The sequence below is a fragment of the Neolamprologus brichardi genome, chromosome 10, assembly GCF_056152115.1.
Source record: "Neolamprologus brichardi isolate AB-2024 chromosome 10, ASM5615211v1, whole genome shotgun sequence".
In the NCBI taxonomy this organism is placed as follows: Eukaryota; Metazoa; Chordata; class Actinopteri; order Cichliformes; family Cichlidae; genus Neolamprologus; species Neolamprologus brichardi.
This window is the reverse complement of record NC_142113.1, coordinates 9,317,392-9,341,115: the sequence shown is the minus strand read 5'-3', so window position 1 is coordinate 9,341,115 and position 23,724 is coordinate 9,317,392. Positions and strand designations below refer to the sequence as shown.

Here is a 23,724-nt window from a genome sequence, read left to right as displayed (position 1 = left end):
TTTAATCTCGCGTTTGGAGCAGTGTGTCGGTATAACAGGTGTGGCTCTGAAATGGTTCAGGTCTTACTTAATAAATCGAACCTTTTCAGTTCGCTTAGGAAACTGTGAGTCCTCCCGTGCTCCGTTGTCTCATGGAGTACCACAGGGTTCCATTCTGGGCCCTATCCTGTTTTCACTTTATTTACTTCCATTGGGCTCAATTCTTAGAAAGCACAGACTCTCGTTTCACTGTTATGCAGATGACTGCCAAATTTATGTTCCTCTTAAAAAGAAAGATGGGTCGTCTGTAAATCGTTTACAAACATGTCTGGAGGACGTCAAGTTGTGGTTGGCGCTAAACTTTCTTTGTTTTAATGATTCTAAAACTGAAGTAATGGTGTTCAGACCTGCCTCCACTGCTGTTCCGTGTGTTGATTTGCAATCCCTGAAATCATTCTGTAAACCAGAGATTGTTAATCTGGGTTTTAAAATGAATCCTGAGCTTAAGCTTGAAAGCCAGATCGGTTTCTTTCCTCTGAGGCAACTGGCCAAAATTAAGCACTTTCTTATGAGACAGCAATTTGAAACAGTAATCCACGCTTTTGTAACCGTTCAGCTGGATTACTGTAATTCTCTTTATTTTCGGGTGAGTCTATCTTCTGTTTTTCAACTGCAGCTAGTCCAGAATGCTGCTGCACGCCTTTTAACTGGCACTCGTAGATACGAGCATATCACCCCAGTTTTATATTCACTTCATTGGCTGCCCGTGCATTTTAGGATCCATTTTAAGCTGCTTTTATTTGTTTTTAAATGTTTGTCCAATGCTGCCCCTCTGTACCTCTCTGAGCTTCTTCATCCATACATACCTTCCCGGTCCCTCAGGTCGGCAGACCAGCTCCTCCTGAGTGTGCCCAGGACTAATCGTAAGCTCAGAGGGGATCGGGGGTTTGCTGTGGCAGCACCAAAATTGTGGAATGAGTTGCCTTTACATGTTAGACAGGCACCTTCCTTATCTGTTTTTAAATCACGTCTTAAAACATATTTATTTACCTTGGCTTTTAGCACAGCAGGACTTGTTGATGTCTCTTAATATGTTTTTCTTATTAATTATATTATTTTTAATTTTAAGATATTTTTTATATGTAATTTAAACTGTTTCCTCTCTTATATTTGTAGCACTTTGGTCAACATTGTTGGATGTAAAGTGCGTTATAAATAAAGATGCTATGCTATGCTATGCTATGCTATGCTATGCTAACTGACAGGCCCCAGTCTGTCTTCATAGGAAATAACACTTCCAAAGTCCCCAGACTGATTACAGGATCGTTGCAGGGCTGTGTGCTTAGTCCACTGTGTATATTGTTGTATTGACAATAAAGACCTTGAATCTTGAATCTTCATGTATGACTAAAATATCTAAAAAATGAATAAATTGCGACTGAAAAGTGTTCTGACAACAGAACAATATACCAAAAACAAAAGTACAAAAGAACTACAGCAATGAAATACTACTCACACTGATTTGAGGACAATTCCCGAAAATATAAAATACAATTGACACCAAACAATATTATCCTCGGTTACAGTGTGCAATAATCATAAATATATGTGTGTGTCTTTTGGTGTATGGTATTGCTATAACACATTAAAAAAAACAAAAACAAAAAACAACAGGGGTTGAAACTTTACTGATAATTTGTCCAAGCAAAAAAAATATCCTCATAAAAAGTGCTGCAGGGAAAGCTTAATAAGACACTGCACAAAAATCAACAGTTGCTTCAAGAGAGAAAGCAACACGACATAAAACAGAAAGAAATTTATTGTAAGCATGAAGACATGGAGGAAAAATACAAGCGCTCCAAATAAAGCTTGATGAAACATTGCAGTTTCTTCAAGACAAAAGAACTGGACATAAAACAGAAAGAAGAAAAACTTTTTCTCCAGGACTTTGAGAGGAAAAATCTAAAACTGCAAGAATTTTATAATAAAATGAAGTACAAAACAACGGAACTGGAAGGAGGAAAGAAAAAACTGGTAAAACAATGCTCAGAGATGCAGAGTAGGATCACCAGACTTTGTCTAAGTTTCTGAGACATCTTTGAGTTTCAGGAGAGAAAAAAGCAGTAAACATTTAAATGCGTAAAGCAAAGCATATAGCTGACTCAGAAATTGAGCTCAGCATCACACATGCTGTTTTGTCTTGCAAAGAAACGCTGTAATGTTTACCAAAATACCCTCGGCCTGTCCATTTAAATAGTGCATGGAATGAATATTATAATATGCCATTTACTGTGCTCACCTCATTATAGGTAAGGCAAGCTGTGAGGAAACCCATATGGAAAAGATATATATAAATCTTATAAAGTTTGTATCTGTCTTGTGTGAAACTTGTATGAAAAGAATACAAGAGTGAAAACAGATGTAAGATCCCTTGAAAATTTATATAAATTAAACTTGTGTGTTTTGGATACTTACTAAAACAATATATGAAAGTGGCCACTTTCATGAGTAAATCATATAAGCCTTATATGATTCACTATATGAAGTAGGCCAAATCTGATGCAAGTCTTTTATAAGTTTTTTCTATTTCTTTTCCATATGGGAATGGCCCTGGATTATGAAAAACAGAGCCATAGAAACTGAAAAGTCCAAACCTTTAGCAGTTCTCTCAGAAGAATTTACATATTCAGTGCATTATTTACAGGTTAGACGGGTGGCAAAGATTATAAATAATCCCCAAAATTTCCAGTCGCTTTTATCCTGCATTTATAAGTTTCCACCAACTTCTGCACAATCGCTTAAAGCTCTTAAGAGTAATCTCACTAAATGAAAATGTTTGTATTTGCTGGAAACTGGAGAGCCCGATTAACTTATTTTTCTTTTGTTTTGACTCATGAATGCTTTTGGTTATCATTCTCCAGTTAACACTGTTACCTGTGCCTGAGTTGGCCGAGGGGTGGGCTTAAAGAAAGAGGCACACATACAGGATGTTTCCACATGGCGGAATTCAACACTGGATATGGTTTCTCATCTGCTAAAGAATTAAGAGGCTGTTTTCGCTGCTTTAGACAAACAAAAGCACAAGCTACTCATTAGTAGCTAGGTTTTCTTGTTTGTTATTTGGTCTCGTCTCCGTGTGCTTCCTTCAGCATCTCCCTGTTAAGTCAGTCTTGTCTCCATGTTTATGTGCCAGTCAGCGTCCCTATTCATGCCTCTGTCCCTAATCAAAGGAGCTTGCAAAGAAAAGCGTCTGGACTTCTTTAAGTTACTTGAAGACGTTTCACCTCTCATCCGAGAGGCTTCTTCAGTTCTAAGGTCAAATGGTGGGGAGTCCCAGATATAAACCTGGTGGGAGTGTCCCCCCACAGAGGGACAAAAGGACCCCCTGATGTTCCTCTAATCGCCTGAGCCAAGGTGTGGAACTGGGTGTGGGTCCCAATCAGCCAGAGTTTCGGGTGAGTTCATTGTGAAACCTGGCCCCACCTTATCATGCGAATTCCTGAGGTCAGATGGCCCAGGGTGTGAGTGGGCGTTAAGGCGTCTGGGAAGGGATCTCAAAACTGGATTATAGATGGCAGAGAGTTGGTGTCGTAAACCACCGCCTCTGTTCAAAGATGGTCGCTCACAGTGGACATAGATGGCTTCTTTCACTCCTCTTTCAAACCATCTGTCCTCTCTGTCCAAAATGTGAACATTGGCATCCTCGAAAGAGTGACCTTTATCCTTAAGATGCAGATGGACAGCTGAATCTTGTCCTGTGGAGGTGGCTCTTCTGTGTTGTGCCATGCGCTTGTGAAGTGGCTGTCTGGTCTCTCCAATGTAGAGGTCTGGGCATTCCTCGCTGCACTGTACAGCATACACCACATTGTTAAGTCTGTGTTTTGGCGTTTTGTCTTTCGGGTGAACCAGTTTTTGTCTGAGTGTGTTGCTGGGTCTGAAGTACACCGGGATGTCATGCTTGGAGAAAACCCTCCTGAGTTTCTCTGATACACCGGCTACATAGGGGATGACAATGTTGTTGCGTCTGTCCTTCTTATCCTCCCTCGCTGGTGTCTGATCTTCTTTTCTGCGCCTCTTTGCTGACTTTAAGAATGCCCATTTAGGATAGCCGCACGTTTTGAGTGCTTCCTTTACATGTGTGTGTTGACCTTAGAACTGAAGAAGCCTCTCGGATGAGAGGTGAAACGTCTTCAAGTAACTTAAAGAAGTCCAGACGCTTTTCTTTGCAAGCTCCTTTGACTACGATGACCTGGATGACTGAGAACCTTCACAGACATGCCTCTGTCCCTAGCGCTCTCTTGTCCTGTGTGCTTGGTGTTTACTTTACTTCCCATCTCATCTATTTGATCATGTTCAACCGTATTCTGCAGGTGTTTCTTCTCTGATTCCCTCTTGTATGTATCGTCTGTCTCCCTTGATCCAGTGTCGCAATCTCCCTCTTGCTGTGTGTCCTTTTCTTTTGTTAATTCTCTGTATCAGCATGTTCTGTTTGGCATTTGCCACTTAGCCTTCCCTTTGTGTTATTTATCTATAAATCCAGCAATAAAGCTATTGTTCTGTTCAGCCCTGAGAATGTTGGTAAAAGGGTTCATAAATAAAAAGATTATAACTGATTACACACAAAAATTAATGCGATGTTTGTCTCTTGTGTTTATTTATTTACAATTCCCAGAATGTGCACAAAATAACTTCATAACTAAAGGATACAGTGATTTTGAAATATTTGTAAGTATATGCAGTTATACTGTCCCATTACCATGTAAAGATTGTGTTAATTATGTAATGTAATTTTTCATTCACTCAATTTAAAGCACACACTTTAACTTTAATTAACTTTAATTTGTAAATGTCCTCACCTTGCCACTGGTAACCAGGAAGTATTTTATTGAACCCTATATGCAGTGAATAATTACCCTTTTGTTTATGACCTATATTCAGATACATCACAAGGCTTTGAGTGTAACAGACAGACTATTGCACCTTGCCGCATAAGTCCACACAATTATGTACAACCCCAGTTTGAAAACCTCAATAACACATAAAGAAATGACAGAAAACTTTGTAGGTTTTAAAAGGGATAATTGAAGCAAAAATAGTTTCTTTCGGTTGAGCCTGTATTATCCACACTGACATTTTATTGAATATGTATAGCAAATAAAGTAGAAATGAGTCAGCCAGCATCAATGAGTACGGGCAAAGTCATGATTTTTTTTAGCCACTAGCAAAGCATTTCAGATTAGGGTCATGTATCTTGTTCCACATGTAGTACATTTTTGCTGAAAGGAATCTGTGAACAAGTAGAGTTCCTCTATAATAACAAGGGTCATAGTCATCAGCTGTAGTGGAAGGAACGCGAAGTCCATTTATCCTCACTGCACTATGCCGCTCAGGGCTAAGTCCTGCTTTGGCCAAACACATTCCTAAGTAAACATCATCAATGGGAAGAACAGTGATAGAGTGGGACATATTGTATATAACCAAAGCTGTGTAGCCAGATAAAATGTAACCCCCACCACTACAGTAAGGAGGGTATGACTCTGACTCATACACCTGAACTGGAACATAATATTTACTCCACTTTTCTCGAATAGGGCCAACATATTGGATCACCCAGCCAGTAAAGAGGTGTTTCCGTCCATCATTGTCCTTAAGTTGAAGTAGATATTCAACCATGTTATCTGTGTTGACAAAGACGTCATCATCGCCGTTTAGCAGGAAGCGAGCATGTGGACAGTTTCTCTCCATCCATTCGAGGAAGAGTATTTGCTTCAAGGTGAGGTTAAAGAATGAGTCATTAAAGTCCCACTGAAGAATATCATTGTTCTCACGTTGCTCTATTTTAAGGAGTGTGTTCAGTCTCTTTTTCTCAAAACCAACACCCGTTGTTCCTGAGATAAAAAGCCTTCGGATCCACACACCATTCTGCAATCTCTCCTTAGCCCAGGTTTTGCGCAGTACTTCTCGGCGGTCGTAGTTCACAGGAGTGCTTTTAATGACCAGCAAAAGAAAAACATCCGAGGACCCTTCAGCTCCTCCACACTTATCAGGAATGTCCAGCAGCATGGGGAAATGTCGACAGTGGCGATAGTACAGAAAGTCTTTTATATGATCAGGAAGAGTGCTGAAGTTCTTAATGTTAGCAACAGACATGTTTTGTCGACATCTTGACCAGGAAAAATGATGAGCTGGAGTGATTTGTGGTGGCTTAATGACATCATCTCTCCTGGTTTCTTCAAGAAGTGAATCTTGGGAGTCTAACATATTTTTACAGAAAATAGCAACAGTCAAGAGAAGGCCAGTCACCACCAGCAAACTGCTTGCTCTTAAGGTGATCTGTTTCAAAAATCTGTGGTCACAAAAAAAAATTCCAATTAGTAATAACATTAAAAAGATAAGAGTGCATTAAATGTGTGTATTATATTACTATCTATTACTTTGTAGATACTTAGGTTGTAAGAATCTGAATGCAAATTTACATGCTACCAATGTGTTTTGTTGATCTATTCTATTCTATTCTATTCTATAAAGGATTTGAGCTCCAGTTATAATTTCCTTGGAATGCCAAGTCTTGAAATATTTAAAAATCAGCATTGTATTTGTCTTTTTCAAAGTTCTAAATCTTTCTATTAACAGGTTTTCTTGACTTTCAGTGTTTTGTTACTTCACAATTATTCTAAACAAAAGAAAGATGGTTAGCAGTTTATTTAGCACACAAAAAGACTAAACAGAAGTAAAACTTTGTTGTATGCAAAAAAAACCCCAAAAAAACAAGAAAAGGGGACAAATTATTTCCTAGCAAAAGCTTACAAGCAGGCGTGGTTTCTTGGAACCCAATTATCTACAGAATAACTGAAAGATGCCGCTGGAAGTGCTGTTCTAAATGATTTACACAGAAAACTAACATTCGCACACTTACACTCCATTACTGGAGCCACAGTTTCTGTTGAGAAATATTTGAAAACTGCATGCTTTGGTTTCTACTGTTGAATCAAATCAGGTTTAACTTGCTTGACATTTGTGCTAGTCCTTTCCAAACCATCTTAATTTGTCTCTAGATGGTCTATAGCAGGGAGCCATCAGGCTAAATTGGTGACCAGTGGGACTTTGCCAATGGGTAATGGCAGGTCAAGCGGAACACGGCTCGGGCAGTGGCAAAAAGCAAGCAAAGTCTCAGTTGTAGGAGGGGTTTGTTGAGGCCATGGAAAATATGTAAATTATTTTACATACACTCGTCAAACACATCATGGTAATTTGGGGGGATGGTGGTTAACTATTTCTTTGAAATGTTTGTTTTCCACTGTACAGCATGTATTTTTAAGAAAACAAGAAGTGGGTGCACAAGTTTAAATCTATTTGTCATGGCTGGGTCTGTGACCCAGCATTTTGAGTTCATTATATATTGTGTATTTCTGTTTTAAGTATGGGGATATGTTAAGTTCTTGTTTTTGCATTATTAGTTGGAACTTGAGTCTTTGTGTTAGTCATTTATTGTTTGGGTTAAGCTCATCCACCTCTCTTAAACCCCTAAGTTGTTCAGCCTTAGTTCTGTTTATTGGATCTCCTCATTTCCCCCTCCCCTGGATCTTAGTCTCGTTTGCCCTTTGTGTTCCACGTCTCATGTTGTCAAGCCCATGTTGTTTGGTCTGTCTCATCATGTTTCCTGTTTTATTTTGAAAGAGTCCTCTGTTCTTTGTTCATTGCATTAAGTTTCACTTCCCCTGTCCTGTCATTAGGTTATGTGAGTCAGCTGTGTCTCCACTTCCTCTGATCACCTCATGTGTGTATTTAGTCCTCAGTCTTGCTGTGTTCAGTGTCGTGTCGTCTGTGTTATCTCCCCTACCCCTTGTCACAGTTTCCCAGCCATAGTAAGTCATAGTTTGTATGTTGTTTAGTCATAGTCTAAATCTCAGTAGAGTCATAGTTTCCCAGTCTGTTCAGGTTTTCCCTCAGTTACTTTGTTGTTGTTTTTTCCGTGAGTTTTCGGTCCTAAATAAAGGCTCGCTTTTTGTTAAGTTCAGTTTTGTGTCCTCGCCTCTGTCTGCTCTTGGGTCCTCTACTCACTCCACATGGTCTGCCCCGGCAGTCCGTGACACTATTTTGGATTGTCTCCAGTTTACTCAGGGTTTAAAATTGTACATATCTCATATTTGACCTTGGGATGGACCTAGCTTTTAAAGCAGTCCAAAAAGGGCTGAAATCAGGGTTTGGGGAATAGCATTCAAGAAGCCTAATGTTTGTCTATTTTAACCATTCCAAAATCAGTTCTAATGTGTCCTGGAACACCTAGTTGGAACCACGTTTCAACCGTCTAATGGTTGACTTGAAATTAAATTAAAGAGCTTGGAGGTAGTCCTCTTTTTTTTTTTTTTTGTTGGTTCTTCCATTGTACAATTTATAACAATGACCAGCAGTAAAGCCCCAGAGTATGAAGCTACCACCACCATGCTTGACAGCTGATAAACAAAGAAAAGACATTTGTATACTCTACAGCAAATAGAATGAGAAACTACTAACATTTTAAAAGAATAAAATCCTTCCTATTTTGCATTTCTAGTTCTAGTTTTTATTTTACTTTTAGCAGCTATGATAACATCGTATAGGGGCTGAAACCAAACAATTAACTACCTCAAGAACCTTAAACTAAAAGCATTTAAACAAATTAATGTTAAATGAATAAAAACAAAGTAAAAAGAAGATTATATAACAGAGCTTCTAAAATTTCTAACACCCCTGACTCACTGTGCTGCCGTTTCACTTTCTAATGCTCTGACTTTTTAGAGCCTTTCAAATGATCAAGCATTTAAGTTTTTACCTTTCAGATTAAAAACAAAACTCTGCACACTTCAAACAAATTACATGAGTCATATTAGCTGTTTACTCCATTAGTTGTTGCCTTGTTTAACCCCCCGTACTTATAGGAAGTATACAGGCATTTAAGCCTCAGGGACAGAATGTGAGACGATATCTTTGTCATTACAAGGAATGTTCTCTTTTTGTTCTATGGACAAATATGTCTATGGAGCACATATGTATGTACATATATGTTTCAAAAAATTAGTAAAAACTTGTTTGTACACTACCACATAATGTGAAATAGTGTTAAAAATATTTAAGAAAAACAATGGACTTAACTGACTTCTTAAACAAAGAATGGTATCATATATGATATCTCAAGCACAAACCAGCTTCTCTGATTTCTTGCGAAGTAGTTTGAGTTTGTTTTTTCTTTTATGTGTGTGCAAAAAGACTGAAAATGACATTACATAATTTGTGGAGTATTAAAAGGTGTATTAATAAATGTTATTGTGATAAATGTGATAATGATAAACAATATAAACAATATAAAACTGTTGTTTTTGTGTGCGTGTGTGTGTGTGTGTGTGTGTGTGTGTAGAAGACAGCAGTTACCTTAACATACTGGTGGATGAGCTCAATTGGTAAGTATCCTTCAGGTAGTCAACATAGAATGTGTGCAGATAAGAAACAGCTCCTAACTGAAGCCTGTTACCCGCATGTATTTAGACTGGGTGTAGTCTTTGAGACCAACCCTAAACCCAAGTCAGACCATTCTTCTAAAATATATTTTTGTTATTATTTGATGTAGAAGAAAAATACATTTAAATAATACAAAGACACTTGTCATACCTTGGTGGTATTATAAAGCTAAAAGTTTGTGTTAGAGAGATGCAATCCATGTAGCATACAACAGCTTCCACGCAGACACTGTCCTAGGTAAAACAAAAAGAGATGAATATCTTAACACATGGCCTGCTTGTGTTTCAACTTAAATATCCACATTTTAACTGGGATGGGATTGGGAACTACAGTATTAATGTGATCAATATAACCACTATTCAACCATATAAAGAAATCCCCTTTCTCATGAAAAAGGCTTGTTTGTTCCTATTAGGTCTCTTCAAACAGGACACACATTTATTTTTAAAGCTCTAAAAATCACAAATGTAAAAATTATATGTATTATGAATATACAGTATGTGTTTTATTCCATGACACCAAGTTACCTTTCAACAAGTTCTTTCACAATAACTTAAACTGAATGTTGCCTAATTGAAAAGAATCGAAATGAAACTACTCCGTGGAAGGTATTTTTATGCCTTCTCTTATCTGACTCCTTTCCCTTGATAAACATCTATCCTCACATTGTCCCTACAAGCAACAAAGTGCGAAATCTTTCACTTGTTCGAACAAGCAAAGTCTTTATCCTTTCAAGGAACTTAAAGTTGATATTTTATAGTCTATTCTTGATTAAATAATTAATGATAACAGATTATTTGAAATTTCTAGTACACCCCTGCATCTATCTCAAGATGAACTGATAGATAGAAGTTTCAGGTTGAGCGCAAAGGAATAGAACTTGCTCAGCCAGTCACAGTTTGTCTCTGGCATTTGTAGTCTGGAAAATGTCTGTCTTTTCTGTTTGTCTGTCATTCTTTCTTTCTTGGAAAACAGTCTGCCCTCAGTAAATTCAGAGTACTTGCTGCTAAAGGCAGGCATATGCATTAGGCCAAAGAATAATATTGCCTCAGTTGATATTTTTGCTAAATAAAATTCTGTAAAATTCTGTGGTAATGGTAAATGGCCTGTATTTATATAGCGCTTTACTAATCCCTAAGGACCCCAAAGCGCTTTACACATCCATTCACCCACACATTCACACACTGGTGATGGCAAGCTACGTTGTAGCCACAGCCACCCCGGGGCGCACTGACAGCTGCCGGACACTGGCGCCAGCGGGCCCTCTGACCACCACCAGTAGGCAACGGGTGAAGTGTCTTGCCCAAGGACACAACAACCGAGACTGTCCAAGCCGGGGCTCGAACCGGCAATCTTCCGATTACAAGGCGAACTCCCAACTCTTGAGCCACGATGTCTCATTTAACTGTAGCCACTGTTTCAAAGAGGATGTTTATTTATTCAGAGTATGCGGAATATGTCCAAAACTATATGTTGTATATGTATAATATGTTGTGAAAAAAATCACACACTCAAAGGATATATGCATATAATTATTCCTTCTTTTTTTTAGTAGGGAAACATGAGAAGTATAAATGCATTGACGGGAAGCAAAGCAAAGTTTAAAAAGTTGAAAGCAACTGACCAAAGAAAGGAAAAAACATCTGAGGAGTACAAGCTCGTGTTACAGACAGATCCTGAAGCAGCAATTTACTAATCAACAAAAGGAAAAAAAACTCCTCTCTTCTTCACATTCATGATTAAGGATTAAGTCATGCTCTTGCACAACTGTAGACGTACTGTTGAATCACATTCTCTTTTACCTATTGTAGTGTTTCAGAAATTTTTAAATGAAAAGTAATTTGCCATATAAGTTGGTGCTCCTGAAAACGTAGGCTCCCCACTGTAAGTACTGCCTTTGCCTACTCAGTGTGGTGCAGTGTGACCCTGTTCATTGTGGGTGTTGCACTCTCAGTGTCACTCTGACTTGTGCTTGAAGGAGCAGAGCATCCTTTTGGAAGAGATTGTTAATTGAGGTGGAAAGATGCCTGAAGGAGGATTACATGTTCCATGTGTACGACGAAAAAGGTCCTTCAAATAGAAACATCACAGAGCTCAGTGAGCTCATTAATAGGTCCATTCATTTTAAATGCAGCCATACTTAACTGAGGAAGAGACACTTGTTAGCGTGAGTGTTTTTGGTGGGTAAGATATGTCAGTAAGGCATAAATAAGACAACGGAGAGAGGCTTTGTTAACATAGGAGGGGTGCACAAAATGCTTGAGTGCAACGTCAAAATCCTCAATCCTTTTTTTCTCAGGACATGTGTTGGCAGAATGGAGAGGGATGAGAAAGCACACGGTATGAATTCACAGTGCAGATGATAAAGTTGTGACCCACACACACACACACATCCAAGTCTGACAAGAAGCGACTTCTTCTGTCTTCATCAACTGCTTTGACAACAAAGAAGGAATTCTCTAAAAGGACTGCCGAAATACAACTTTGTTTAAATTTTCACCTCATCGTTGTCACTGATGAGGCCAATCACCGTGGTGTCATCTGCAAACTTAATGATGGTGTTGGAACAATCAGCAGGTCTGCAGTCGTGGGTGAAGAGGGAGTAGAGGAAAGGGCTCATCACACAGCCTTGTGGTACACCGGTGTTCATTGTGATTGTAGATGAGCAGCGGTTATCCAGCCGGACATGTTGGGGGCGGTTGGAAGTTCAGTAACCATTTGCAGATGAGGGAACTGATGCCCAGGTCTGTCAGTTTCCTGATGAGTTGTGAGGGGAGGATTGTATTGAATGCTGAACTGAAGTCTATAAACAGCATTCTGGCGTATGTGTTGTTGTTGTCCAGGTGTGAGAGGACAGAGTGCAGTGCGATGGAGACTGCATCCTCTGTGCTCCTGTTCTGGCGGTATGCGAATTGGTGGGGGTCCAGGGTGGGGGGGAGACAGGATTTGAAGTGTGCTAGGACCAGCTGCTCTAAGCACTTAGTGATGATGGGGGTGAGTGCTACTGGGCGGTAGTCATTGAGGCTAGATGGGTTGGAGTTTTTGGGTATCGGGATGATGGAGGTGGATTTGAAGCAGGCCGGTACCACAGCTTGGGCCAAGGACAGATTGAATATGTCTGTGGGCACTCCTGCAAGCTCCCCAGAACACGCTCTGAGAACACGCCCGGGGATGCCATCAGGACCTGCAGCCTTGTGGACATTGATCCTGCTCAGCACCGCTCCTACATCGGTGGGGGAGAGAGTCAGAGGTTGGTGGTCTGGCGTCATGTCTGTTTTAGTTGTGGTTGTGGGGTTCCCTCACTCAAAACGAGCATAAAAGTTGTTGAGCTCGTTGAGGAAGGAGACATCAGAGGATGCGGGGGAGAGTTTGGTGGTCCTGTAGTCTGTAATGGTCTGGAGTCCTTGCCACATGCGTCGGGGGTTGGAGTTGGAGAAGTGTTCTTCTACCTTCTAAAGCCAAACACCATTACGGTGTTTGGCTTTTTTGATTCCCTTCTTGGAGTTGGAGAAGTGTTCTTCTACCTTCTAAAGCCAAACACCATTACGGTGTTTGGCTTTTTTGATTCCCTTCTTTAGATTAGCCCTGGCTGTACTGTAGGCGTGTGCATCTCCTGACCTAAAGGCAGTGTTGCGGGCCTTCAGGAGGAGACGAACATCTCGGTTCATCCAAGGCTTCTGGTTGGGGTACATGGTGATCCGTTTCTGGGTGGTGACACTGTCTGTGGTTTCGGAGATGTAATCCAGTACAGATGAGGCGTACTGGTCCAGGTCTGTGTGGGTGAACATATTCCAGTCTGTGTTTTTAAATCTGTCCTGGAGCACTGCGTCTGTCCTCTCTGGCCACACTTTAATTGTCCTCACAGCAGGTTTCACACGTTGGATGAGTGGTGAATACCTAGGTGTGAGGAACAGGGAGAGATGGTCCGATTGTCCAATGTGGGGTAGGGGTGTGGCTTTGTAGGCTCCAGCCAGGTTGGAATACACATGGTCTAAAGTCTTGTCCCCTCTGGTGTGGCAGGAGACATGTTGGTGGAATCTGGGGAGGACTGTCTTTAAGTTGGTGTGGTTGAAGTCGCCAGCAACAATAAAAGCAGCCTCGGGGTAGCAGATATCTGCAAAAATTATTACAGGGCTTTGTTGTTCAGTGCCCAAAGTTTTTAGGTGTGATTAAAATGTGTTTGTCTTTAGGTTTCAAATGTCAAATTTGAATCTGACTTATTGGTTTGAGGACTGGGGCCTGTACAGTTTAAGTACAGTGCTGCGTTGTTATGTTTAAGACGATCTGAGCTCAGCCATTAGAAGATGAGTACACTGTGGATATGAAGAGATGGAAATAGTCAGCAACAAGGTAGACTTGTGTTTAAACCATGTTTATTTGGTATTGAGGGGCCCAAAGCAAGAAAATAGCCCCTATACCATTCCACCATCAGCAGCAGCCTGAGCTGCTAATACAATTTATGCATTCTAACCCTAACACCTGAGCAGGAACAGAGACTCATCAGCGTCCTGTTCTTTGCTGAAAGGAGTGGCACCCAGTGTGGTGTTCATGTTTTTTTACGCATTGTGGATTCAGACATGTCTTTCTGCATACCTTGGTTGTAACAAATTTGAGTAACTGTTACCTCCCTTTTAGGTTGAAGCAGTCTGACCATTCTCCTGCGACCTCTGGCATCAACAATGCAAGTTTTATCCACAGAGAACTGCTGGTCACTGAGTAACTTCTCCTTCCCCAGAAGATAAACATGATCTACTCCACAGGTGTCGAACTCCAGGCCTCGAGGGCCGGTGTCCTGCAGGTTTTGGATGTGTCCTTGATCCAACACAGCAGATTCAAATGGCTAAATTACCTCCTCAACATGTCTTGAAGTTCTCCAGATGCCTGCTAATGAACTAACCATTTGATTCAGGTGTGTTGACCCAGGGTGAGATCTAAAACCTGCAGGACACCGGCCCTCGAGGCCTGGAGTTCGACACCCCTGATCTACTCAAACCAGCCCACCTGGCAACAACAAACATGCCACATTCAAAGTCACTTAAATCCCCTTTCTCCCCAGTTCTGGTACTTGGTTTGAAATTTAGTCGGTGGTCTTGATCGTGTCGAAATCCACTGAGTTGTAACCCTGTGATTAGAAATTAGTGTTAATAAACAGCTAAACAGGTGTTGCAAATTAAGTGGCCAGTGTATGCTTATATAAAAACACATGATAAGTACAAATACATTATATTTTAATGCAAGAATGTATTTTTTGTTTGCTGTCAACCTAATGTGATGCTCTCAAAAGTGGATCTGTGCAGGAAAGAACATATTCAAAACCACTTTACAACAAGATTCTTTATGCAAAGACATTGTCATGTAATCATCTTTTGGAGGAGAACCAAATCCATGTTTAAGTGTTTGGGTCTGGAAGTCCACTAACCAAATTATTGAAAATTTTAAAAGCTACTTTCCACTTGTTTTATAAAGTTTAAAAAGATAACAACACTTTGGAAGAGCTCCATTACATGTCATCGTACATTATTTGCTCCTTTTCTTCCTCACTTCCATGTCATCTCCTCTTCCTGCCCTGTCACCATCCTTGCTATCTCTATTTCCCTCTTCCTCTTTACTCTGAACAGCAACACAGTGAACATGGTGTTTCTTACCATGATCCCTAAGGATGGATTATTAGGTTTTTGTGAGTGGCAGTGACTATTATATCAAGACACACTGACTCATCTCTGTACACTTCTACTATCTGACTGGCACTCATTTTCTTACTTCTATAGACTTAGTTTTCCTCTTTTCTGAGGCAGCCCAAAAACTGACCAATGTTACCATCAGCTTTCCTGTGACTCACTGTGAATGAAACACTAATAAAGCTTACTACCACAAGCAATTCATGCTGTACACTATACAAAAACACTGCTGAACAAAAGGTTTGAGTAAAGGTTTCTTTATATTTTTCTTTCAGAGAGACAGACTTTCTTGATTTCTTTAAAGTAGTTTTTCAGATTTTCTGGAGGTCTTTCCACTGTTTTTGTTTTGTTTTTTTTGGACAAAGAGAAATTAGCTGAAACTTGACATGCCCTGCATGGTATGCCCTTAAACAATTTGAGGAAACTGGACCTTAAAAAAAATATCTATCTACAGTGAATGAATGGCATCTGAAAAATCATGTCCTTGTGAAATAGGACACAGGACCAGAGACACCTGGCTCTTCAGCTGATCCATCTATGTTTGTAGAAGCCTTGCCGGACATCTTTGATGTCAAAAATGTCAAAAATGGTCTCACTGGAAAGGTGGCTTTCAAGAATCTATTATTAAGGAAAGAAAACAGGGAAATATTACACAGGAACTGAACTGAACAGGTCTTGTGGAATTATTAATCCAAATTTGAAATGCTTGGGGTTACGTTTTAGCCAGTGGTATTGGAAACAGAAACATAACATCAAGTTTTTGATCCACCACACAATACCATGCAATATTATTTGGAAGGTATCTGAGTGGCAATGAAATCATATTTCAGCATGGCAATCATCCCAAAAATAATACAAAATGACACAATATCAGTCATAAATTGGCCCTCCTTAAGAGAGCAAAGCAAAAAAGGCAGCCAACATCCAAGGAAGAGCACCAAATGTCCTTCAGGAAGACTGATAAAGTGTTCCTAAAGACTAAAGAAAGCTTGCCCACGACAGTTCAGGCTCTGTTGAAGAATAAAGGTGGTCATACCAAATTATTGGCTTTAAGACTTGTTGTAAAAGAAACAGGATGCACATTATCTGACCAAAACTGCAGCAGCATTTTTGTTGTTGTTTGTTATAAATGTCCTATAAAAACTAGATTTACCATATTTCAACATTGCCAAGGTATACACTGGCTGATATGATTCTTTATATTTATGGATACAATTTAAATTTATTTTTAACACAAAAATTATATTTATGTGGCTATATTATTTGGATTTTGTCATTTTGGCACATCAAAAGGGGAAAAAGAAAGAAGAACTGTTAGGACCTATCAGAAATGCGTGTTTGCGTTTTGTTTTGTTTCTAAGATTTATTTTATTTTATTTTTATTTTTTTGATTGTGTGTGATTAATAGTTTACATAATTAATGCATTGTTGTTTGTAAAATGTACAACATTTAAGGTCTTCTTCCCAGAACAACTATGCATTTTATGGAATTAACAAAGAAGATAAACTTCACGTTAGTCTGGCAATACTCAGCCTGTATGTTCTAAGCAATGGAAACGATTTCAGAAGAGCTGATGGTAAAATGACACTGCAACAGTGACACCTGCAGGAGGGGTGAGTATCTTTCAACTGCTCAAAAAAAATAAAGGGAACACTTAAATAACACAATGCAACTACAAGTCAATCACACTTCTGTGAGATCTAACTGTCCACTAAGGAAGCAACACTGATTGACAATCAATTTCACATTCTGTTGTGCAAATGGAAATTATAGGCAATTAGCAAGATATCACCAATAAAGGAGTGGTTCTGCAGGTGGTGACCACAGATCGCTTCTCAGTACCTATGCTTCCTGGCTGATGTTTTGGTCACTTTTGTATGCTGGCGGTGATTTCACCCTAGTGGTAGCGAGATGGAGTCTACAACCCACACAAGTGGCTCAGGTAGTGCAACTCATCCAGGATAGCACATCAATGTGAGCTGGGGTAAGAAGGTTTGCTGTGTCTGTCAGCGTAGTGTCCAGAACATGGAGGCACTACCAGGAGACAGGCCAGTACATCAGGAGACGTGGAGGAGGCCGTAGGCGGGCAACAAACCAGCAGCAGGACCACTACCTCTGCCTTTGTGCAAGAAGGAGCACTGTCAGAGCCCTGCAAAATGACCTCCAGCAGGCCACAAATGTGCATGTTTCTGCTCAAAATGTCAGAAACAGAGTCCATAAGGATGGCATCAGGGCCTGACATCCACAGGTGGGAGTTGTGCAACACGATGCAGGACGTTTGGCATTTGCCAGAGAACAACAAGATTGGCAACTTCACCACTGCCCTGTGCTCTTCACAGATGAATGCAGGTTCACTCTGAGCACATGTGAAAGACGTGACAGAGTCTGGAGATGCTGTGGAAAACGTTCTGTTGCCTGCAACATTCTCCAGCATGACAGGTTTTGCCAGTGGGTCAGTAATGGTGTGGGGTGGCATTTCTTAGGGGGCCCGCACACCCCTCCGTGTGCTCACCAGAGGTAGCCTGACTGCCATTAGGTACCGAGTTGAGTTCCACAGACCCCTTGTGAGACCATATGCTGGTGCAGTTGGCCCTGGGTTCCTCCTAATGCAAGACAAAGCTAGACCTCATGTGGCTAGAGTATGCCAGCAATTACTGCAAGATGATGGACTGGCCCGCCTGTTCCCCAGACCTGAATCCAATTGAGCACATTTGGGACATCATGTCTCTCTCCATCCACCAACGCCACGTTGCACCACAAAATGTCCAGGAGTTGGCAGATGCTTTAGTCCAGGTCTGGGAGGAGATCCCGCAGGAGACCATCCACCACCTCATCAGAAGCATGACCAGGCGTTGTAGGGAGGTCATACAGACACGTGGAGGCCACACACACTACTGAGCCTCAATTTGACTTATTTTAAGGACAGTACATCAAAGTTAGATCAGACAATTTTTGTGTGATTCTGTTGTAAGCACATTCAACAATGTAAAGAACAAAGTATTTAAAAAGGAAATTTCATTCATTCAGTTCTGGGATGTCTTATTTTTGTGTTCCCTTTATGATTCTGTCTACACTGAGTCATCATCCAAGGCTGCAGGTCCATGCAGCTGCAAAATCAATCAAAAAATATTTTTGATTTTTAAATTATTAAAATAATTTTAAAATTATTAAATTATTTCATTGCTAAAATAATAAACCAGGCTAAGATTTCACTTTACATACACATACCTAATGTACATATTTTTTACAAAATTACATTGTTTGCATTTTACAGTAATGAAACAGGGACAGCAAAGTTGATGACATGGGTTATATATAACCCACCTGTCCCTGTTCCTGCTCCTGCTCAAGCGCATGCTTTCACAGTTGCATGACAGCACTTGAACCAATCACCCACTGAACTGCAGTACACTGGAAGAACTGAGAGGACAATGTCTCAGTGTTTTATTCACTTCTGTTACATCACCTGCTGATATTTCAGCACAAGTGAATCTGTTTGCATTATTTCTTGTCATTGCTTTTGTGTTTATTTCTAATCACTTTTCAGTCAGATTATGTCCAAGAGAATTATTTTTCCCCATCCATTAAAGGTAATACTTTAACTGAAAAAACAAAACAAAACAGAAATACATCAAGTTTTTGTCTAAATTGTAAAAAAAAAAAAATGGAGCATCAGGAAGCACACATCACAGGGAGATAATAGTTTGGCAATTGTCCGTTTCATTATTGGCCACTAGATGGCGTCTACTAGGAAAAGTCAGGCTCCCACTGAAGTCACTGTGGTATTAGAAATGTAAGACTATCTAGGACACAGAAAGACTTTATTTTACATGAATAAATAACACACATAGTCAGACATAATAATAAATTACTGCCCAGAACTGCACGGACAAAAGAGGATAAATGTGACTGATTTGTATAATATTGCTTAAAGATAGGCAGACTGTAATGTCTGCTGTGAAATCACATCTGAGTTAAAAAAACAAAAACAAAAATCAAACTGGAGAGAAAGGAGTAAAACAGTGGCTATGATAGTAGCTGAAGATCAGATGACAGCAATGCAACTTTTTGGTTTGTTTCTCTGTTTTGACTGCCACACAGGTGCTACCATGTGCCGCTAGACTTGGGAACATGAAGTCAGTCTATATAGTAGTCAAGTCTGCTAATGTAATATAAACTTCTCGGCTATACAGAATTAAAATATCTTGTATCAACTGCCAAGAACACTAAGCTAAAAAAAAAAAAAGGTAGTTAACAAATTCAAAGAGAGCTTTTTTCTTTTTGTTTTTTGTCATTTAAAACAGAACTGTCGTGTAAATATTCAAACCATATCTCTGTTGTTAAATTCATTCCAAGCATGTCAAACTGACCTGATTAGGCTTCAGCTGTCTGTTTCCAATACACCAGTGCAGTGCAACTTTGCATTTTGTTCCCAGCGAAACCGCAATGTTCAAATCAAGACTGAGTACAAACTGGACTTGAGTCGCCCTCATCAGATCGCTAACTCTGAGCCAATTCCCAGTCATCTAATTTCTACTGTCAAGGTTGCATAAATTTTTCCTTATGCATTTATTTATGCCTGTTTCGGTGGCTGCATGTTGTAAGACCAGGCATTACAAAACAGATGTAGTCAGCAAAAAAACTGACTCAGTGCGGGAAGGAAAAACATCTGGGAAAATAAGTGCGTATCTGATTAAAATGAAAAAAGCTCCGCAGCAACTATGGAAAGATGAACCTGGAATGATGTGGCAGTAAACCACATGAACTCAAGAGTGGGCACAGCAGCCTTCTGAAAGCTGCCACTTTACATGGTCCGGTTCAAAATATCCCTACTGTGATGTTAGGAAGGGTATATTTTGAATGCTCAGGGAATTTTCTTTTTGCAGAACCTTCTAGGATGTTGTTTTGCTGCGGAAAGCGATGGAACACTGATATCAGTGAACTCCAGTGCATGAGATCTGGATGTGAGCATGTTTGAACCCATGTGCTTTGCACAAGTCGAAGAGCATGAGTTCCAACATGATACTTTTTAGGTTACTTTTTTTTTTTCCTTTTTTTTTGTCCATCCACTTGAAGGACTGAATTTTTTTCCAGCAAAAGAGCAAGAACTATGAAGGCCGTCCTCGATTTAAAAAAAAACACAGACAGCAACATTTAACACCTGCAGGTCGTAGTTTTTTCCCCCTTGTCCAAGAGCAGCCTTGCTTGAGTCACCTAGCAGAAATTATGATTTGAGAGATATTTCACATCTTGTGCTCAATTAAACTGACTTACCCATATTGTTACACTGATATTTTATTGTTACCTGATGTGTTTGCCCTGGCTTCACAATTGCTGGCTTTGGAGTGAGAAAATTGGGAGCCAATTTCTTTCTTACAGTCTTTTTTTTTTTTCAGCTTAAACATTTGGAAAGAACTGTCAAAGTCAAATTACTATTATTATTTTTCTACCGCCAGCAATGTATTAATCCTAATATTACCATCAGTGTGGGGCTTAAAGAGGGTGAGGATAAAGGCACGAATGTGTGGGAGAGCCGAGAAAGCAAGGTTTCTAGGAAGCAAAATGCCAAGGCTGAGATATTAGACCTTCTTCTCCTGAAAAACTGAGAAATCTGGGAAAGTGGAATATTCAAGGTCACAAACAAACAGCATGTGAGTTCCTGGATTAAAAAACGAAAGAAAAAAAACACCCTTCTAAAAGATCTTTAGCGAAGTGTTAAAAGAGGTTGTTCCTGGCATTACTTGTAGAATAGCAGTAACACTTTAATGTTTTAACTCCTTTCAAGCCAAGACGTGAATTCCTTTTTTTGTAAGGAATTTTTTGTATTCAAAATGAGCAATGACTGTCTGTGGGTGGCCGAGGGGAGATGTGCTGTCAGCATGGTAGTAACTGTTGATGGGAGCACATGTATGGCCTTATACACAAAGACAAGGTAAGGCTAGACACCTGCCTGTGTCTGCAGTGATACACCTCTATGCACATATATGTAAGTATTTTAGTTATTATACCACAATCACTCTCAGCTAATAAAGAAATAACTAAATTAATTAATTAACTTTTACTTTTTGCTATTTCAGCTCTGATGTAAGTAACAGGCTCATGTGGGAGTCCCAGCATTTTATCTCTCAGGCTGCACTGTAGACGTAGTTCTCCCAGACAACATCAAGGTAAACACGGATCAAAAGAAGAGAGCCTTGGCAGACATGCTCTGTTAGTAGCAAGCCAAGGCTTAGTCCCAAGGCCGAGGGCTTTTAATACTGTACTTAAACACTTAGTCGGCCTGACTTGTTTTCCATATAATATAATCTGAAAAATAAACTTTAGTCATTCATTCGTACAATATTGTGTCATGATGTGTTCTAGTTAGTGATTTTTTTTTTTTATCTTGGTTCTTATTCATTGGCTTGAAACTACAATGTGCACTGCTCAAAATCCAGTTTCTGTGTGGGTCTAAGAGCAGGTCTTAGGGGCGGTTTGTTGGACAGTAGAGAGCTCAGCACAGCAGGAAACATAATGAGACAGTGAAAGCTGACTTGCAGGAACTGGAGTCTTTATCTGATTGAATGTGGGATAATCATTCCCTCTGATTTGGTATTTTTTCCATTTGATTACATGATCACACTCAACAGCTGACAGTAGCTCTGGTTATTAGATAACACCGCTACATTTTACACATAATTGAAAACAATATTGCGACTGTTTGTTTGTTGGTCACGTTTCATCTTATCATCGCGGCTAAAACTAAAAAATATTGTTGGCAGCATATTATAAAGCATAAACTGAAGTTAAAAGAGCCTCAATTTGCTCTGCTCTGCTTTGAACAAGTTACTGTTTATTTGTATGAAACAGCATTGTAACTCTTGGAACATTCTTTGTACTCCCTTCACATTTGTTTCAGTTTTTTCCTTTTAATTTTGTACTTCATTGACGATGTTGTGATTTAACCATAATTATTTGCCCTGAACATGCCTAAAAGCTGTAATTCCTGTTGTGCTTTGTGTCAGAAAAGCCTTGAGATTGCTCTAAACCCGTGACCTACAATATGACATTTGACAAAAGAAAAGAAAAGAAAAGAAAGAAGAGAAAAGAAAAAAGAAAAAGTCCAAGAAATGTATACGGACACTCTCACACAGCAGCTTTTCATGGCGTGAGCTAATTTTATTATTCACTGGTTACTCTACCCAAATGTATCCTAATCAGACAAGAAGTCTGAATGTTGCAAATCATTTGAAGGGTTTCACTAGTGATGAGTAGCCTTGACATTTTAAGAAAGAACTAGAGGGTAAATGTCAGCATATTTCAAGAGACAAAAAGCACCAGCTAAAGTCCTGCTCTTCCAGAAACAGCTCAACAAGAATGGCCACTGTGTCAGAATGACAGAAGGCTGCCTCCCACACTGAGTCTTCAAGCCGGCCATGGGGGAAGCGGTCAGATAAGGAAGATATATTTTTAAAAAAAAATATTAGTGAAGGCCATCTTTTGCGAAAAGTTAAGATCAGTACTCAGCCTAAGAAATAAACTGTAATGATCAGTGTCAAGACAAATTCACAGTGCTGAGGACACAGCTCAAGCAGAGAACATGTCTCCAATGGATATGTAGAACTGATGCTTTTTTATGTAAATGAGTATAATGGGCTATGAAGGTGTCTCTGGATCTACTCTGCAGTAATACAGCCTAAGTCACAGATTAGTTATTTTACAGCATGCAGTAAAAAGAAAGGAAAAAACAGTGGCTTTTGCTACAGCAACACCAGAAAAGACAGAAACAAGCTGTTTCCAATCAAAGCAATTATTATGTGAAATCGTAAAACTAACAGACACGGTGAAGTTTACATATCAAAACTGAAACGTTGTACACTAGGGGCACGGTAAATGTGACATAGATTTGTTCGTATATGTAAAGAGTAAGGACTGTGCTGTGTGGACTGTGATGAGTTCGGGCCAAAGGAGCACTGTGCACCATCAAGAGGTTGCTCCTGTAAAAGCACCGCTAGCTGCTTTTCTGTTTTGATTTATGTGCAACAGAAGAATAGTCCTCAGTCATGAAAATGTCTGGCAGCACCACAATTTGGCATGTAATTTAGGGTGTAATTTCCCAACATTCACCATGTATTTCTTGTGAAATTAGGATGTTGTTTTTACCTAAAAATATATACTAATTGCCTTATAGAGTTGCCTTACCGCCAATAAAGGTAGAACAAGGAAATTACATGTTTTTAAAAGAAAGGCATTAGTAGGGGTGTGGCCCATTCTATTGTTATTACACTGTTATTACAAGTTACCATTGGGGTTGCATGCTTTACTATAACGAATCCTAAATTCCAATTATTTCATCACAAGCAATAAGGCATCAAATTGCCCTCGTGATTGTGTGGAATGCAATATGTTTAGATGCTAACTTTCTCAGGCAGAGATAGCATCTAAAAGGAGGAGCTTAGGCTTGCTCATTCATTCAGGGCCAACCCTGAAGGCACATGCTTCAGCCCTGAAAGCGTTTGTGGACTCATGGCAACAAAAAGACTCAATGCAAGAAAAAGAGTAAAGGATAGCTACTCTTACCAATTACATGCT

At 39.6% G+C, this 23,724-nt stretch overlaps 1 protein-coding gene across 1 annotated transcript; it reads right to left on the bottom strand.

Moving 5' to 3' along the window:
• Positions 1–4,719: 4,719 nt before the first annotated feature.
• LOC102793483 (N-acetyllactosaminide beta-1,3-N-acetylglucosaminyltransferase 3-like) lies at positions 4,720–9,441 on the bottom strand. The gene is made up of 2 exons (XM_035911475.2): positions 9,388–9,441; positions 4,720–6,325 (listed from the first exon to the last, which is right to left on the bottom strand). Exons 1-2 carry the CDS (start codon positions 9,393–9,395, stop codon positions 5,191–5,193), a joined length of 1,143 nt encoding a protein of 380 aa, XP_035767368.2. The 5' UTR covers positions 9,396–9,441; the 3' UTR covers positions 4,720–5,190.
• Positions 9,442–23,724: the final 14,283 nt, after the last annotated feature.